The sequence below is a fragment of the Coccinella septempunctata genome, chromosome 7 (genome assembly GCF_907165205.1).
Source record: "Coccinella septempunctata chromosome 7, icCocSept1.1, whole genome shotgun sequence".
In the NCBI taxonomy this organism is placed as follows: Eukaryota; Metazoa; Arthropoda; class Insecta; order Coleoptera; family Coccinellidae; genus Coccinella; species Coccinella septempunctata.
The window spans coordinates 15,839,141-15,857,567 of record NC_058195.1 but is presented as its reverse complement, the minus strand read 5'-3'; the positions used below and the strand labels follow the sequence as shown (position 1 = coordinate 15,857,567).

General features: G+C 32.5%; 2 protein-coding genes across 3 annotated transcripts; both read right to left on the bottom strand.

Moving 5' to 3' along the window:
* Positions 1-2,498: 2,498 nt before the first annotated feature.
* On the bottom strand, positions 2,499-15,057 carry LOC123316855 (condensin complex subunit 3-like). Of its 2 annotated transcripts, none has more exons than XM_044903114.1 (18): positions 14,842-15,057; positions 14,541-14,786; positions 14,340-14,480; positions 14,159-14,281; positions 13,747-14,102; positions 13,461-13,658; positions 11,884-11,995; positions 10,707-10,922; positions 10,241-10,645; positions 8,541-8,807; positions 8,361-8,478; positions 8,051-8,262; positions 7,824-7,997; positions 7,606-7,765; positions 5,131-7,155; positions 4,359-4,474; positions 3,375-3,544; positions 2,499-3,095 (listed from the first exon to the last, which is right to left on the bottom strand). In XM_044903114.1, exons 1-18 carry the CDS (start codon positions 14,941-14,943, stop codon positions 3,029-3,031), a joined length of 5,208 nt encoding a protein of 1,735 aa, XP_044759049.1. In that variant the 5' UTR covers positions 14,944-15,057; the 3' UTR covers positions 2,499-3,028. The 2 variants fall into 2 exon arrangements, with proteins under 2 accessions (XP_044759049.1, XP_044759050.1); XM_044903115.1 differs by having other exon boundaries at positions 7,057-7,155.
* Positions 15,058-15,241: 184 nt separating this feature from the next.
* Positions 15,242-18,025, bottom strand: LOC123316587 (short-chain specific acyl-CoA dehydrogenase, mitochondrial-like). The gene is made up of 6 exons (XM_044902736.1): positions 17,564-18,025; positions 17,335-17,486; positions 16,401-16,659; positions 16,103-16,255; positions 15,743-16,050; positions 15,242-15,585 (listed from the first exon to the last, which is right to left on the bottom strand). Exons 1-6 carry the CDS (start codon positions 17,595-17,597, stop codon positions 15,283-15,285), a joined length of 1,209 nt encoding a protein of 402 aa, XP_044758671.1. The 5' UTR covers positions 17,598-18,025; the 3' UTR covers positions 15,242-15,282.
* Positions 18,026-18,427: the final 402 nt, after the last annotated feature.

Genomic DNA, 18,427 nt, shown 5'->3' with positions numbered 1-18,427 from the left:
CCATCAACATCAGTACTGTTTGCAGTTACGCAAAATTGGTAAATTTCAGAATCTTCTTACAACGATGGTTGTAAAAAGTTGCTAAAGGATGCCCCAATGAGCAGAACAAAAATGAGACAAAGAGTTTCCACAGGTAGGTCTATTTTAAATATTTTCATTATGAGATCCCTTTTTGTGACTTCAAAAGCAATATATATCACTTTATTTTAGGTTTCCTTTTAAACGCCCAGATATTTTGAAACTTTGAATTACTGCTGTAGGAAGGGAAAATTGGTATTCCTCAAAGTATAGTAGAATATGTGAAGATTACCTTCGTAATCCTAGTTATACAAGAAAAATATTGAAACTTGATGCTGTACCAAGTGTATTCAATAATATCCCAAGACATTCAAGGATCGTGGAATACTTACAGTTCCACCACTCTTCATATACAACTCACTGTGTTATGTGCATCAGAAGTGGAAGAACTTTCCGACCAATTCTAAAAATCATGCATATGAAACAAGAAATAAAGACTCCTTGCAGATTCCAGTGCACCAACTGAAGCGCATAGACCAGGGCATGGACTTCTGGGGACCCAAACTATATAATAAACTTCCTTCTGAGTTTCATGACAAGTCCTTGATGAACTTTAAGAGAGAAGTGAAAAGGTTGCTTTTAAATGAAATTATATATTCTATAGAAGTGTTCTTATGGAGAAAGAATATGGGATGAGGATTGTTTTTTATTTTTATTGTGTTTGTATGCATGTTGTTACCACTGTGATATTTTATATTTGTATATTACTGTCGACACCATTTGTAATATTAATTGCAAAAGAAGATCCATCTAATCCGATGAGAAGCAGAGCGCATGTAAGTTTTCGAGTGAATTTAAATTATTTGAAATCAATAATTTTCTTTTTCATTGTAGACTATTACTGAAGATATATGTAAACTATTATATATATTGTATATAATAAAAATATAGTAAGAATTGACACTTGTTTTTTTTTGGACAACGCTCCTTAATTAACTTAAAATTCAGTATAGTAGAAGGAAAATACGTATGTTCAACATGTAGATTAGAACCTTGATGAATTTCACATGATTATATTCTTTCACAATATACTAATCTAGATAAAATGAACAAATTTCTGTTCTTTTCATACAAAAAAAGACTTATTGAATTCCGTCTGCACTGCACTGATAAATATGATCAACATCGCAAAGTTAACTCAGAAAACGTCTTGAATTGATGAAAAATATGATTCCAATCATCACAGTTCGAGAAACGAGTCCAAAATTTCAGATATCCCCATCTCATTGTTGCAGGTATTTGGCAAAAAAATTATTAAATTCCTTCTACACTACTATGAAAAATATAATTCACATCGCATATAGGTTATCTATGATCGCATAATCAACTCAGAAAACGTCCTGATATGATAAAAAATACTATTCAAATCAGAAAAACGAAACGTCAAAAATTTAAATTCAAACTTTAATAGGTTATCTCTCCTTGCGCAAGTACAGAGAGAGAAAGATATACATCCAATTGTCTATTTCAGTCGGCCTCACTTTTGCTGACCCGAGAGTCCCTTCCATTTCTTTCTTTAGTTCAATGGCTGTGGTAGAATCCGCCCATAATGACATTGAGGGGAAATGAAAAACACGTCATAATAACCGGAAGTCACAAAAAGCAAAATTGATGATATTTTTTTATGCATTAAATTTGAGAGAAAAACGACAAATTATGTTTCCTTTATTGAAAAAATTTAAAATTATCAGCTTCTTTCACAAAAACAACTAAATATGAAGAACTTTTTCGTTTTCACAAAAAAAATCAGATATATCTCATATCGTATCAAACCTCGTCGCATGAAAAGGGGTGGGATGGCTCGAGAAAACGATCGAGATGTCACTATAACCGGAGAAATTTTCTACAAATAATGTTGTTGTATCTGAAATCATGTCATTGTAAGCGACATGTCGTTATAAGCGAAGTCATTAAATCCGAATCCTGTTGAAAGGAGTTTTGAATGAAACCAAACTTAACAGTGCAATTGCGTCATCATAAGCGATTGGTCAATATAGCCGGCGTCTCATAATAATCGGATTCTACTGTAATTTGTCGTTTTTCTCTCAAATTGAATCCATAAAAAATATCATCAATTTTGCTTTTTGTGACTTCCGGTTATTATGACGTGTTTTTCATTTCCCCTCAATGTCATTATAAGCGGATTCTACTGTAGTTTTCTCAGCGTCATCCATAATAGCCGGACAGAAATTTCTGACTTTTCAATAATTATCGTTATATTTCAACTGAAATCATTAACAAATTATATATACAAACCTTTCTACTAAATCACTCTATCTACTGAAAAAAACGGCATCAAAATCCGTTGCGTAGTTTTCACGATCTGAGCATACATAGGGACAGACAGCGCGAAGCGACTTTGCTTCATAATATGTAGTGAAATGTAGTCTGGCTTTGTTGGGTTTACAAATAAAAAATTCTAAAAACAAAACTTATATTCATAAAATAAAAATATACAAACTGGATAGTTTTGTTGTTCCACAAAAGGTCACTTCAATTATTCACAATTTTTCTTTTGAACCATTTGACAAATACATTTGAACTGAAGGAAAACTGTGAGGAAAATCTACAGTTAAGTTGCTTACAAATTTTTGGTTCTGATCATTCTATATACAAATATATCTCTTTCAAATAAAATAAAATAATTCAGTGATTTAATAAGTATCTCAGAATGTTACGAGCTATATTTTGAAATGTATCAAACATCCATGGAACTATATTAAAAAATATACCAAATCAGATTTGGGTCTGTACTACTTTATACCTATTATAATTATATCTATCATAATAAGAAAATATGTATTCAACATTATAACTATCCTATGAAATGTCCAACATTCAGTCGGGCCTAAATTATTTACAAATAATATTTACAAGAGAAGAAATCATTTAATAAATTTGGCTGTGTATAAAGAGAATATAGATTGATAGAATAATAAAATTGTGATTTTCAACGCCCAACTCTCTGCAGATTTTTTGTGTGTTCGGTTTTCATTATTTTGTTCGTTGGACGGGATCTAGAAATATGAAATATATAAATTAATTGGGAGTAACTTCTCAGTAATACTGGTGAAATTTTACAGTTTATTAATAAAGACAATAATAAAACTTCAAAAGGCAGAATTGGAGACATTACTCATTGAAGACTATTGACTTAAAAAAGCAGTCCTGTAAATGACTAATGACATAGATCTAGATAACTTTTTTTCTGTGAGATTTGTACCAGAAAGTATCTCCTTTCAAACTCCCCATATTTCTATATTTCCAAATAGACAAATAATGCTGAACGAACTTACTCTGTATCTGGAGAAACTTCTCTCCAGCAACGCTTTCTACGTGAGCTTCTTCTTGTGGAACTCGAGGAGGTAGACACATCAATGGATAGATTTTCTTTCTTCGAATCTCCAGACAAATTACTGGAGTTATTACTGATATTTTCCACAGATATATCTTCCAAAACCTGAAACTAATAATAAAATAATTGAAACACAATTATAACAAGATTAAAAGTAGATCTACCTTCGGAATGAATCAGAAGATCTATAAATTTAATACACAGGCTTCGACCTAAAGGATTTACACCCGCCAGAAGCACGGCGTTTGATATAAACTCTTATTTAAACACCAAAAATCTTCTCAGTTTCTCGATGTGAACAAACAACTGAGTACTAACTAGTTATAATAATTGATACTCATTGGCGTAATCTGAACATCTTTTGAAATGAAGAAATCTACTAATAGAACATCAAGTTTTTCGTCTAAGATAAAATCCCATATCACTGCTTTTATGTACGTTGTGGCTGCAGAGATTTATTACATTGTCTCTTTCATAACCTCATATGAAATTCGTTCGAAAAAACTCCATATCCGACAAGCAAAAAATTTCTAAAAAGGAACCAAATTCTATTAAATTTCCAAGAACTCGAAAACATCTGGGTCTATTCTGACAAAGATCAATAGGCTTTGTCAAGCTTAAGATTAGCACCAAAGTGCACAATTTCACATCGATAGATTCAAAATTGCGAACTGTAGCGTCTCCACAAAAAATGTTTTTTGAAACATTTGAAAAACCGTTTTTCCGATTTCCACCGAATCTTCTAACACCGCTTCAAAATTGCGACATGTAGCGTGTACCCAAGACAACACAGCCACACACATAGACATAAAATTTTTCTACGAATTAATCTGTGTCCTCTGGAACGGATTTTGTGATAATTTTTCGAGCGCCTATAAGTTTTTTAACAAGAAATTTAATTGGAAAAAGGACAAACAAAACTTACTTCTTCATCCCCTTGTAGAAAAGTTTTCAGAATAGTTTCATCTGAGGATGAGGAAAAATCCAACTGTTTTCTGGATGCAGATTTCGATTTATTAAGCCGATCGCTCACCCGAGATCCTAGATACAATATATATGTTAAAATTATTGTTTCTTGTATGTGGCAATTGAAGTTTGACAAAAATCTCGCCATGATTCATGCTTTTAAATCTAATCAGATCAAACATATGAACAATACAGCCAACATTACTGGGAATAAAATTTATGAAAGACAACTAATGAAAACTAATGAAATTGCTACAAATCAAAAACCACTATGAGAAGTACAACATCGAAAACAGCAATTTTACTAATAGTCATGCAAAACACAATGAAGTAAAACCACAGCACAAGTTCACTAGTGCAAGTGAAAACTTGCACAAAATATAATACAAAATACTAACAAAGGCTCTAATAATGATCCTTTGTGATTATTCTATTGCGTATTTTTTCTGATTCATTTAATTGAGTTGTTATTTTAAAAACATTTATTGTGAATAAGACTTATTACATTCAGAAAGATTAATACACTAAGTTTCTAAATTTTTTTTTCTCAGAAATCGATTAGTGAAAGTTAAAACATATTAATAATTCGAAATTAAATAGAATGAATAGTGAGAAGGTGAAAATATTTTATGATTGAGATTACGTTAGTTTGTGTAAGGTCATTCGCTACACAGTATAAAGTGGTAATAATTAGTCAAGCTGCAAGCTACTACAGTTTATAAATGACTTACTTGTAACCGTTGGTTTAGGTGTACAAACTTGTGGTGAATGAGAAATTTTAGTATTCTCAGTGTTATTATCTTTTGATCGACTTTTGATTGAAACTCTCAAACTTCTTCTGTTTGATGAAGTATTCTTTATTTTGTTCATTACATTATTCAAATTTTGAAGTACTCCATTATCTACTCCTTGATTAGATCTTGAATGTTTTTGGCATTCTGTATTATCCTTTTGTTTTCCATCATTAGAATTACTTTTACTTTTAGAATTTTTGATTGAATTTGATGAAATAGTAGCACTTTTCACTTCTACCACATTTCTAATTTTTTGTTTTGAACGTTTTTCATCATCACTATTTTTTTTTGTTTCATTTTCATTCTGTTTGTTAGCGGTTTTTCTTAAATTCCTTATTTTAGCTTCGACTCTTTCATGATTCTTATTTTTATTGTCCAATGAAGTTTCACTATCAGAATTGCTGATTTTTCGCCGAGATTTTTCACGAGAAGAATTTTTTTCAGGTATAACTCTCTGTTCTCTTTTTCTATTATCTTCAATATCTCTTTTCGAACTATCTGCCAACTTTTTCAATTCACTTTCATTATTTTGTTTTCTAGAATCATTTCCCATTTCACTTTTTACATTTCTTTCTTTTTTGCTTCTCAAAGAACGTTCTCTACTAGACACATTAAGATTTTTCGAAGATTTGTTGTCATGACTCTTGTTGCTATCTTTGGAAGAATTTTCATTGAAAATAGATTCATTCTTTGATGCACTAGCTAATTCTTCTGCATCTTTGTTTTTCCCTTTTTTCAATGAAGTTGCAGACGAAATTTCAAGCTTTCTTCTAAGTTTAGGTTCCTTTGGTTTTTTTATTTTGGAAATTTTATCAGGGGTGGTTGTCAATGTACTACTTGGTACTATTAGGCGTCCCTGAGAGTGTGGGCTAATGTGCATAGAATTACTGCTCCTCAGCGATTTCCTCAAATTTGTTCCAAGGCCTACAGCAAGTGAGCGTCGCGGAGAGCTGTTTTTCCTGTTCGAAAGTGTTACACTTCTAGAAAACCTCCTAGATAATCTCTTTCCAACAGAAAGAGAGGTTTTTGTATTTTTTTTTCTGAAAGGTGAAATATTGCTTGAATTCGAAGCTGTTTCTTGTACTTCAGGATCTCTGTAGAGCCTCTTTGATTTCCGTTTCGAAGTTACTGATAGAGGAGTTTGAGCTGTCCTCTTTTCAACTTTTTTGGGTTTAGGAGAATCTTCAGAGTGAATAACCAATGTTTCTGGTCTAGATGTTACATAATCTTTGAATTTTGATGGAAATGAAGTTGCTCTAGCAGACTGCTTGCTTGAAGATCTTTTTATCATATTTGTTTTAGTTGTAGATCTTTCTTTATCAGATATTCTTTGTCGGTTTCTCATTTTCCTTTTTGATGAATCAACAGAATTCGAATCAGAACTCTTAGCTGCTACACTCTTAGTGGATCTAAGAGATCGAGAAGATTTTTCAGATGATCCATCTTGTTCCACATTGTCTTTAGTTTTCTTTCTTAATATGACTTGAGAGATTACCTGAACATTACTTGTGTTGACTTTTCCTTTATTTTGGAGCATTTTGTTAGGTTCTGTGGAGATTACCTTATTTTTCTCCAAATTGTAATCACACCTAACATAAACATCTGTTTTCTCCCCATTCTCTGATACAGATGCAGATTGACTTGATCTATTAGGGCTTATTTCATTTTTGGTACATTTATTATTTTTGTCTTGCTCTTCTGACACCTCTGATATTTTTTCAAGTTTTGTTCTAGTCCTGGATGTTTTCCGTATATTTTCACAAGATATTTTTTTCACTAATGTGGTTGGTTTAGGAAACTCTCCAAGATTCGAGAATGTTTCAACTGAATCTCCTGAATCTGATTCAGAACCTGAAGAATTACCTTTCTGAATGTTATCTGAATCGATTTCAGATATAGCATTCTCCAATCCTCCATTCACAGCAGAATGTCTGATCAATGATGATTGGTCTTCAATATTTTCTGTGAAAAATTCAATGAAAACTTTCAGTTTAGTAAATGCAAACACAGGATATACCACCAGGAGTACCCATTAGAAGCTTAAGGAGGGATATATCAAATCTATTTGAAGTTCTGTATAAGGATATTAGGCCAATAACTGACTTATTTTTATATATCTGCAACGGATGAATTAGAATTATATGTAGCAATTGGAAAATATAATAAAATACAATAATGGATATAATCTAATACCCATTTTCTGCATAAAAGGAAGTCTTAATCATTGCAAATAGTATTATGTCTTATGTCTATTCAAAATTTTATAGATTCAATACTATATACATATACTTCTCCTTAAATTGCTAATGTGCACTCCCAGTGGAACACCCTGTAAACCTCTTAAATATGAATGGGTATTTATTGAATTCTGAAATAATATCCTGCAACTATCCAAATAATGAAAGTGCTCACCTTCTGTGCCGTTAATGGGATCAGTAATAGAAGTCAATCCATTCGCAGTCTGGTTTTCAGTTCTGTCAGCCTCTATGTCAATCGTAGCCACATTCAGACCAGCAACTAATTTATCTCTTAACTTCATGAGATTTTTCCTAGGAATTTTATCAACTATATCCTAAATCAAAGAAAAATCAATGAACTACAGTAGTAAAGAGAAAAAATATCATACTTACAGCAATTAACAATTCTATTGAAGTTATCAGACTCCTACACTTATCCATATCTTGGAATTTCAATTCTAAATATGTTAACAATTTAACCAGATATGGAACACAGGCATCATTCGGTTTATTCAACATCCTTTCAATAAGATCAACAGCTATTTCATTATGTATATTCTCGTTGTCCTAATAAATTAGAATTGAGAAACAAAAAATTACTATTATTAAACCTCACTTACATTATCATCAATCGTATTCGTAATGGCAGCTAAAAATCTAAGAACATTTTCCATATCTATTTCAAGCAGGGGACTCGTCCCTGATGCGTTGACTATGCTAGAAATAATTGGTAAAATAGCTTTCTGAACAACTTTCTTCGCTCCTTTAGTGTTATTAACGAAACATTCTATAATTATGCCTAGCTGTTTGTGAAGTTTAACATCTTTTTTTTCTGAAAAAAATAAAAACCTAAGTGACTGATACAGAGGAGGCTATTCATCTACTCCAAGATTGGTGAATGAAAATAATTGTTTCTCGATTAAAGCCTACCTGTTTCAGGATTATACCATTTCAGGATGAGTCTACATATCAATTCAGAGCTAACTGGAAAATTACTCACAATAAGCCTGCATATCGAAGTAGATGCAGTGAGACGAACACCTTCATCCTGTAGAAGAAGAGAAATAAAAACATAAGTCAAAGATTGTTGTGAATCCTTTTATTTCTTACCTCGTCATCTAACATATCCAAGATTATGTCTATAATGAATTCAATTGTTATATCATCCTTACTTAAAATTTCTGGTTCACTTAGATCTTCAGAGTAAAGCTTTCGTCTAGAGGTCGTTGGATTGGAATCCTGATTTTGCTCCGATTGGGAGTTTTCTTGCACGCCAATCACTTTGACACCGTACATACGTATCAAATCGGATACACATGCAACAGATGTCTTCAAAGCAACTTTATCATAGTTGGCTATAGCCCTATAAGTAGCTATCTGAAAATTTGTTTGAGTTTAGTAAGCGTCCCACCCAAGAAAATTCATTCATTCATTCATTCACTGCTGTATCCCGTTACCGGGAATAAATCTACAAAAAGAAGAAGACAAAAAAATATAGGGTTTACTGCCGCTAGTGCCCATTAGAAGTTGACAGGGAAATATAATAATTGAATTGATGTGGCTGATACTTGATAAAAATCCATAATTGAACTAAAAACAAATTATATGATTTTCATAAAAATAGATGTTGAACCACTATCCGTGTTCGCAGTTTAGCTTCACCCACCTGAAGATACCATGTATTATGATAGCGAAACACGTGTCGTGTTTTAGTGAATATAAGTTTGATAACACAACGGTTTTCGAGAAATTTGACTTTTTATCAATATTTTGACAGTTTGAGGTACTTACATAAATGACTGTAGCTCCTTCCCTATTCCATGTAATTGATTCAAATTTGGACTGTGTCTAGTCAATTAATGAAACAGTAAAAATTTTCTTTGCAAATAACCATATATGTAATATAAAGGGTCCACGAAAACGTAGATTTATTATCAAAACAGAAATTCATCAAAATCTTAATTTTTTTAAATGGCTGCACATATTTTTTTTTGTTCATTATTAAAAACAACTGAAAGCGAACGAGAAATGTTCAAATAATGAACAGAAAAAAAATATGGGTTGCCATTAAAAAAAATGAAGATTTTGATGAATTTCTGTTTTGATACTGAATCTACGTTTTCATGGACCCTGTATATAATATGGTTATTCACAACGAAAATTTTTAGTGTATCACTTATTGACTAGACACAGTCCAAATTTGAATAGAATTGGGACGGAGCTATAGTCCTTTATGTAAGTACCTCAAACTGTCAAAATATTAATAAAAAGTCAAATTTCTCGAAAACCGTTGAGAATTCAGGCATAGTTCTGTTATCAAACTCATATTCAAATTTAACAAGGAATTCAAAAATGTAAAAATATATAGGATATTTCATTTAAAATAACGAAGTTGATAGCTGTGCAGAAGAAACGGAACACTTTGTATAGTTCTGAATAATTTAAGGAGATGCTCTACTTAAAAAGAGGAAAGTTTTATTTGAAACTCTTTTTTGTTTTTTTGTAAAGTTAATAGAATTAGAGTAATCGACCGCTACCCCATGACTCGGACACACTGTTTGTTTCTCATCAAACTTGTTATGGGCACTTCCGGTATTATTTCTTACAATCATCCTGCAGATCAACTACTAAATCTAAACTAACTAATTTGTGTTAGCTATTTAATGAAAAAATAAAATCTGGATATTCGGAATTACTAATAGACAGATAGATAACTGCCATTTATTGCGCAATCGACTTTGGATCCTTCAGCCAATTACTAATATCAAACCAAATTGTTTCCAAGACCCCACAGTAAAATTTGTACTTACCGGCAAGCAGAGAAAATTGGCATGTTTGAAAGCCAATTCCTTATCCATAAGCGAAAACAGACCGAGACATAATATAAATCTCCAATGAACTTCTGAGTTATTATTACTTAAAAGCGGCATCAAAAATTCATCTCTGCAAGATTGCAAGGCGGGCGAAATGTCTTTGGCATCGGTTATTTTTAATAGACCTATAAGGATATCCAAACATCTACAGAGCGTTTCTGGATCGTCTTTTGAAACTCTGACTTTCTCTGAGACAACATACATATTTTTCAAGCTATCCAGTTCTTTTTGGCACTTTTCAATTTCGTTTTGAACAATATGGGCATGTTGGAAATCTTTTTTCTTCAGAGCTTCTTCTTCATCAATTTCTAATTGATGAATTTTAACTCTCAATTGGGTCATCTGAAAATTTTATATGAAATTCCCACTCAAAAAATGAATTTTTATAGTGCGCCAACATTACCTCGAAATTTTGTTTTCTCAATTTTTCCTCTGAGGGCAATTCATCCATCAAAGGCTCCCGTATTTCTGATATAACCTGACAAAGATCTATACTAAGCGAACCTTTATTTGTATTCAATAGTGAAGCAACTTGAAGTATCTGATCAATGACTTTCTGTTGAAATTTGTTGGTTGTTAGAATTTGTAGAATCAATGCATAGAAAGTTTTCCTGCCAGCCTAAAATGATATGCAATAATCCAGATATCACAAAACAATAGATATCTAACCAATCAGTACATAAAATTCAAAGTCTGCCTGTCTATTCTCGATAAATTCGTAAAACACTGAACAGATTTTCATGCGGTTTTCACCAACATACACAATGACTCATGAGAAAGTTTTAGGTTTATTATTGGTTTCGGTTAAGTATGAATTGACTATAAAATTATTGAAAATATCGGATTCAACACGGTGCTTTCTTGCTTTTATGGCGGACGCTAAGTAAACTACTAATAAAAGATTGAGAAAAATCATCAATTCTAGAAGTCCGCGATGCCATATATCCAACTTTCGAAGATACCCATAAAAATCTGTTTTTCCATTCTAAGTTTAATTCAAAATAATGTTCAATTTGAAAAGTTCTTTTGTCTGTAAAGAAATTAATTAATATGGAAATGTATGTGACCATTACACTCTTTACATGATATTTTTTAACGAATATTTTGGTAAATATGGCAGGTAAAAGGATTACAAATTTAGGCAAGAAATTATGTTCACCGCTTTGTACCTTCATCCTCGGTGTAAGTTGTAAGTTTATGTTAGGAGGAGGGAGAGGCACGACAGAGTCATGATCGTTCATAGAATGAAGTAGTACGTAGTATTGCGAGTTGCATAATTACAAATTCAGACCATTATGCCACCATACATCCGCAGACTAAGTGGTAATGCAATTGATCCTTACATCATTTGGATATGTAGGAGCAATAATGAAATGCTATTATTGAAACATGTTTTCTTTTAAAGATTGGAAAAATTTCTGCTGAAAAAAATTTGGACAGACGGGTTCTGCTAATATTTCAAAAAATTACATAGGAATTACATTGCAGCTTCAATCATGTGAACTTCTTCTGATAATAAATATCAAAACAGTATCACGTAGATTTATTGTTTAAAAAGTGATTGGAAATCAAATGCTTACCTCATCTGACATGTCAAAACCAGATGAAATTTTGAAAAGCTGGTATAATATATTTTGAAATTCCAAGTTCTCCCATTCGTCCATCGCAACTGATGACTTTTCCTTAATAACCCTGGAATTAGAATTGAAATAAAGTTCAAAGATGAATCGTTAACCATGCATCTATTAAAATATTCTAGAAAAAGATAAAGTACTTCTCAAAGCTGTTATATTAATAGTCATCATTTCAGCTTCCTTTTGTTCAACACACTAAATATATCGATGAATTAATATCATTGAACAATGGGAAAAAGGGAATTCTCCTTCAGTGAATTTAATGTTTTATATAAAATATCTTCAAAACTTCACATATTAACATCCTTTCAACCTCATTTAATTATTTAAAAATTAAAATTAAATATGGGGATTCAAAATTTAGGGCTTCGATTATATTTCACCCTTCTGGAACAACCTCTAAAGATCATGAGATCATGTAGATAATAAAGGACAAAAATGGGTTCTTGAATATCAGCAGCTGTTATTACTTAACAATATACTCGCGTTGCAAAATAAGAGATATGCCCTGTCGTGGCAGCCAGAGTAACCCAAATATATGGCTTTAACCTTAGGAATAGGGCTAGTGCCCTAGGAGCACCTAGATGCGAATGATAATATACGCATTTAATGAAATTCACTAAGGAAGAATTCCTTCTATTAACTTTCAGTCTATTAACACGTTGACTGTCCCATGCATCACATATGATTCATAAAGATTTTTGCCAGGAGTCCATGAGTCGTATGTGATTCATTGATTCATTTGACGTTCAAGATAAATATGGTTACTTTTCATGAACGCTGCAGTTTGGTAGGTTCATATGGGCTGAACGTCTTGTAGAAATATGTATTGATAACCTCAATCATAATTAATCATACATGATTCAAGAAACATCAGCATCAAGCCTTCCATTGTACTTGAAAATTTTGAACATGAACAGTTCCTTAAATGGCTGCGGAATTAATTTTTTCATAGAATATATATTTTATCACTCAAAAGCAACCCTTATCTTGGGATAAATGTGTTGGACGTGGGGGTGAGAAAAAAATTAGAATGGGGACAGTCAACGTGTTAAAATAACAAAAGACGCACCCAAATGCAACACTCAAAAAATGATTAACTTTTAAGGTTATGAAAACAATAACAACAACAGCCATAATACAGTTTTATAACTACACACCCTAGGGCTGCTCATTTCACAATGCAAATAACCTCATTAATTAACAGTTGTAAGTGCCCAAAGTCGTTACATCTCATTCACTAGTCAATAATCTCTGTACTGGTGTGTGTTTATATCTATGAAAAGAACTCAAGTTTGTGGAGCACTGTTGCAAATTTGTGGACAAAAAATGATATTTAAAACTTCATACATGTATTTGAGATACTATAATATAAAGATATTTGAAATACTAATTTGAAGAGTATCTGTGGAGTAATTGAAAATACACTAATGAAACTCAAATAAAGATTTCTCCACTCTCCTCAAATGAAATCTAAATTATCTACTGTTTTTTAACTGATTTCATCCTTCAAAAGAACTTACCGCTCTATATAATTGCTAAATGAGGTCAATTCAGGTAAGATACTCTCCAAATACTCCTCACCATCTTCTGTTTTTCTGAGGTAACTTATAACACCTGCCCAATAAAATACACTTTCCAAACGTAACTGTTGGCTAGGGATTAGTTTGTCTTCTTTATTGATTGGTAAATATTTCACTAAATCAGTCAAACTATGAGCCCTAAAATAAAATTTCTCATTTTAAACTACTCAGAGCGTCATTTAATGATATAATCAATGATCATGTATTTTATTTCATCAATGCCTACCTTGAAAAGATTTCTAAAAGTTCTGTACACAACTTCTCAAAGTTATTGATGTCATTTTCATCAGCATCTAATCTCAATGCTCTAAAAAACAACAAATAATTCCCTTTAAAGTAGCTCAACCACTTTGGTAACAATTTCTCTGTCATTATATGCTGTATTTTCTTGTTTTTATCAGCTAGGCCGCAAGTTAAAATTATGTTTCTATCAATTATTTTCAGGTATAATTTTGGATTTATATCTGCAAATTTTGTGAATGCTGCCTGCTTAACCCCTTGATCTGTATCTGTCAGTCTATTTCTAATCTTTATGAAACTTTGAGGATGAGGAGCCATATAGCTTATAACAGATTTCCTCACCTGAAACATTGATGACATTAGTCACAAGTTCATTAAACTAGGTGTTCATTGTATACTTCACTATTAGGATCAGTAGATAGTATCCAAAAAGATTTCAACACTAAACAGTCGGCATTTGAAGGCTCTTGAAGTCTCACAAGTGCTTTAATAGCTTGAATACGAATATTTGCCTTAGGATCCTGAAATGCAGAGGAAGAATAATACTAACTTGAAATGCAGCTTTCAATTTATACTCACATGTAATAATTCTACAAGTGAATCCAAGATAATATTACAAACACTTTGATCCATTTCAACGTTATTTCCAATACATTGTAACAAAGTCATGATGAAATAACATGTGTTAAATCTGACTTCACTCTTCTCTACACAAGCAAACTAAAAGTTGAATTCATGAAAATAAATTAACCTATAAATGTGAACGAAGCTAGATAATACCTTCACGCTAGAACTCAATACATTATTGAAAAATGGATCCAGAGTGATATCATATACTTGAGAGACAGTGCCATTGGCATCCGTAATTTCCATGGGATTTACGCATTTGAGAGTTATCTTCATTACTATTTCAGCTAAAAACTCCAATCCTCTGGCTACATAGGGATTTTTATCTGCATAATCATTTGAGTAGTAACATCTATAGAGAGCTCTCAGAAAGGCTTTGTAAAGTTCCTCGAGTTTCGACTGGATAAAAATAAATTCTGTAAAACTTTTTTACTATGTGCGAATAGGCACTTACGTTATCAAAAGCATTTTCCACTAATTTCATCAATTTTTTATGACAAAATTGTTTCTGTTGTGCCTTGGTAGCGGCGTTTAAAAATATTTCTGCCAGAGACATTTTAAATCATTGCGGAAATTGAAAAATAATAAATTAAAAACATTTCTCCATCAAAATAACAAACGCAACCTTATTTTAGCGTCCTAAAATTCAATTTTATGTCAACGTCGTCAACGGTTCTTTTCACTTATGTCAAAATGCCAACCATAGATCTATATTCTTAAAACGTCGCTTCGTCGATCAGTTTGCCTTCTCGGGCTCCTTGTTTTCGCAGTACCGCGACTCGTTGCTCCATCTGGTGTCAGTTTTTGATACTATTGTGCAGCAAAGATTAGGTGGAAAAAGAAAGAAAATAAACTTTTCAATAGGCTTCATAATTTATTCAGAAATTATATAATGTTAGTGATTTTCTTTCAAGATGGCATCTGCTATCAACTGCCGCTGTACATCGTTGACACCAGCATATATTTCAGTTATACGTGCATCCCTGTAGTGTCTTTCAGCAGGCATGTCTGTTACATAACCCATGCCACCCAATATTTGGATAGCACTGTGGGATACGAAGGTAGCAGCTTCACTCGCTGCAACTTTAGCCATTGAAGATTCTTTTGTTGAGCGTTGAGGTTCATCACATAACACTGCAGCTCTCCAGACTAACAATCTAGCAGCTTCCAACCTGAGTGCCATTTCTCCTAACCGCAACTGCAAATGCAATGTTAGCAAAATTAAATTATTTTCAGTTAAAAATATTCTATGTTTTTGAGTTTCAAACGGCAGTTAGAAAAAAAAGTAAATCGAATTAAAAAGAAATATTATGATGAAGAGTTGAAAATTGGACAAAAATGTACAGTCTCCTGACCTTAACTGCTTGTAGATTGCTAATTGGTTGACCGAAAGCTTTCCTTTGGCCCGAATATTCTTTTGCAACTTCCAAAGCGCTCTGAGCAATTCCTAGAGCTTGTGCAGCTATTCCAACTCTTGCCTTATCTAACTGCATCATAGCCATTTTGAAGCCATCTCCAGGCTTACCCAAAATATTCGTTATGGGAACCCTAACATCTTCTAAAATCAAATTACAAGTGGATGAAGCTCTGATCCCTAATTTATCTTCTTTCTTGCCAAGCGATAATCCAGGTGTTGGCATTGGGATCAGGAAACCCGTGATGCCTGTACAAAAAGAAATTGAATCGGATTTTCGACGTTAACGACAGCCGCTCACCTCTGTGTTTCAGTTTTTTGTCGACAGTTGCGAATATGACAGCTGCTTTACCTTCTGTTCCACTAGTTACCCAAGATTTTGTACCATTAAGAACATAAGTATCACCATCTAATACAGCAGTTGTTGACATTGCACCTACATCACTACCAGCATCTTAAAAATATTTGGAATAAGCTGGACAGAAACAAATAAAAGAATAGCTACAATGAGAAGCAATCCGTTCATCGAAAGACTTTTTTATAAATACTTTAATGAACATTTTGTCCTTGCCCTGGTATATATTATGTATCACAATCACCTGGTTCACTCAACGCAAAACATCCCAGAGTTCCCTTTGTGAAGGGCCTTAAAAATTGCTCCTTTTGTTCCTTCGTGCCACATCTATCAATTAAATTTACATATAAACAATTGTGTACAGAAGTTATTGTTCCTGTGCCTCCACAACCCCTAGCTATTTCCTCAACTGCAACCGCCATGGCCAAAGTATCTTGTCCCGAACCACCCCATTCTTCTGATACATTTATTGACAGAAGTCCGAGTTCACCCATTTTCTTGATCTGCAAGTCGTAATAATTTTTTTTGCACATTTATATTGGTGAAATCATAGTCTACAAGAAATGAGCTTCGTTTCTAGTAGGCTATGTTAGAATTCTAACAAGTGAAACTTTTGGCACTTGTTAGAAAAATAACTATGGAGGTATATTATTATGTTATGGTTATTATTTATTATGTGACACTCATAAATTATCGCACAGATCACTGTGATCAATGATCAATGGTATATTACCTAACTGTCTCTATTTGATTATAAGCAAGGTAACTAACCAAAAAACCAATAGGAACAAAGTGAAAGCACTGAGGGCACATATTTATCCGTTAACCCTGGTATATTAAATCCAGTTTGTCTATGATTAAATCGTTTTTCAGGCTTATCCTGAATACTAAACGGATTTCTTGTTTTATAAATCAGCAGAAAATTTCCAGTGCATCATCAGTACGGATGGTAGAGAGAGAGCCTTCGTAATCAAAAAGCAACCTCTTGTATGACATTGATCATCCACAAATGTTCAGTCTATGTGTTAAATGTCAATCACAGATAACGGAGAGTTGTTGTCTCTGATGTCAATAATTTTTGAAATTATATGATAATCTGTGGATGAAAGTTGGGCTGGAGCCGGCTCTGTCCTACTGAAAGTATATTTCTACCCAGAGACAACTCTGCATGTTTTTACCTGTTCTTTGGGAAATTTGTGTTCTTTATCTAATTGAGCTGCGAAAGGTTTCAATTCTGCCTCTACGAAATCTCTGCATGTTTTTTGGAGCATCAAATGTTCTTCAGGTAATTTGTGAAGACTGAAATTCCTTACGAATTTTTTAGGACAACCTGTAATGTATTCTGTCAGTGTAAATCGTTTGAAAAACGGAATTACTTAGTTTCCGTTATTGTAAATTAGTACTCACTTTTAAGTACGGTCGTTACTTTTCTCCAAGTCATTTTAATCAAAGATTGTAATGTTTGATATTAATATGATCAAATTGCTTGAATTTAAGTTGTTTGCATCTGAAGGTTTTTTACAATAATGTAAAATTTCACTCGAGGTATCAAAGAAAACTGAAACTGGTTTAACTAAATGACCTTCCTTCTGAAACTTGTAGCTGTTCCCTTGTATTGAAATATACCTAATCTTTGATGGAAAATATAATTACTTATCTCAACTTTCTCAATGCTGTGCATTGATAAGGTGCTACGTAATGGACATTGTTGTGGAATTTAAGAAAAACATTTCGCAACTTTTTGTACACTCCATTTGACAACAAGAATCAAGATATCTCAATGAATAACATGCGAAATTAAAATTTGCTTGTGGTAGAGAGAACCTAACCTTTATCGATATTCACGTCAAAACTATTATTTCTAACTGAATCCAAAACCTTTTGATGAAAGTAACCTTTGAACAATAGCATTTCAATTTTAATGAATAAACAAGGTGAAAGATATCTTTTATACCATTACAGAATATTCAGAATGAATTCAATGAGCTATATTTAGACTTCAACCTTGATGATTGTTTCATATTATAATTACATTCTTTCATAACTCATTTCCTTATAGATGTCAGAATTATATTGATTCTGAAAAATTTTAAATACCATTTTCTGTTTAATTGAAAGCTTGATGAATCCATACACTGTGAAATTCGTATTGTTTGGTAATTAGAGTTAGTTTTTGACTATCATTGCAAAATCCTGCAACGACTTAGCTATTTGAGAGACAAGTGCGTGTTTGTTTTTCTTGAAATATTAATCCAACTTAGTAACCTCTAA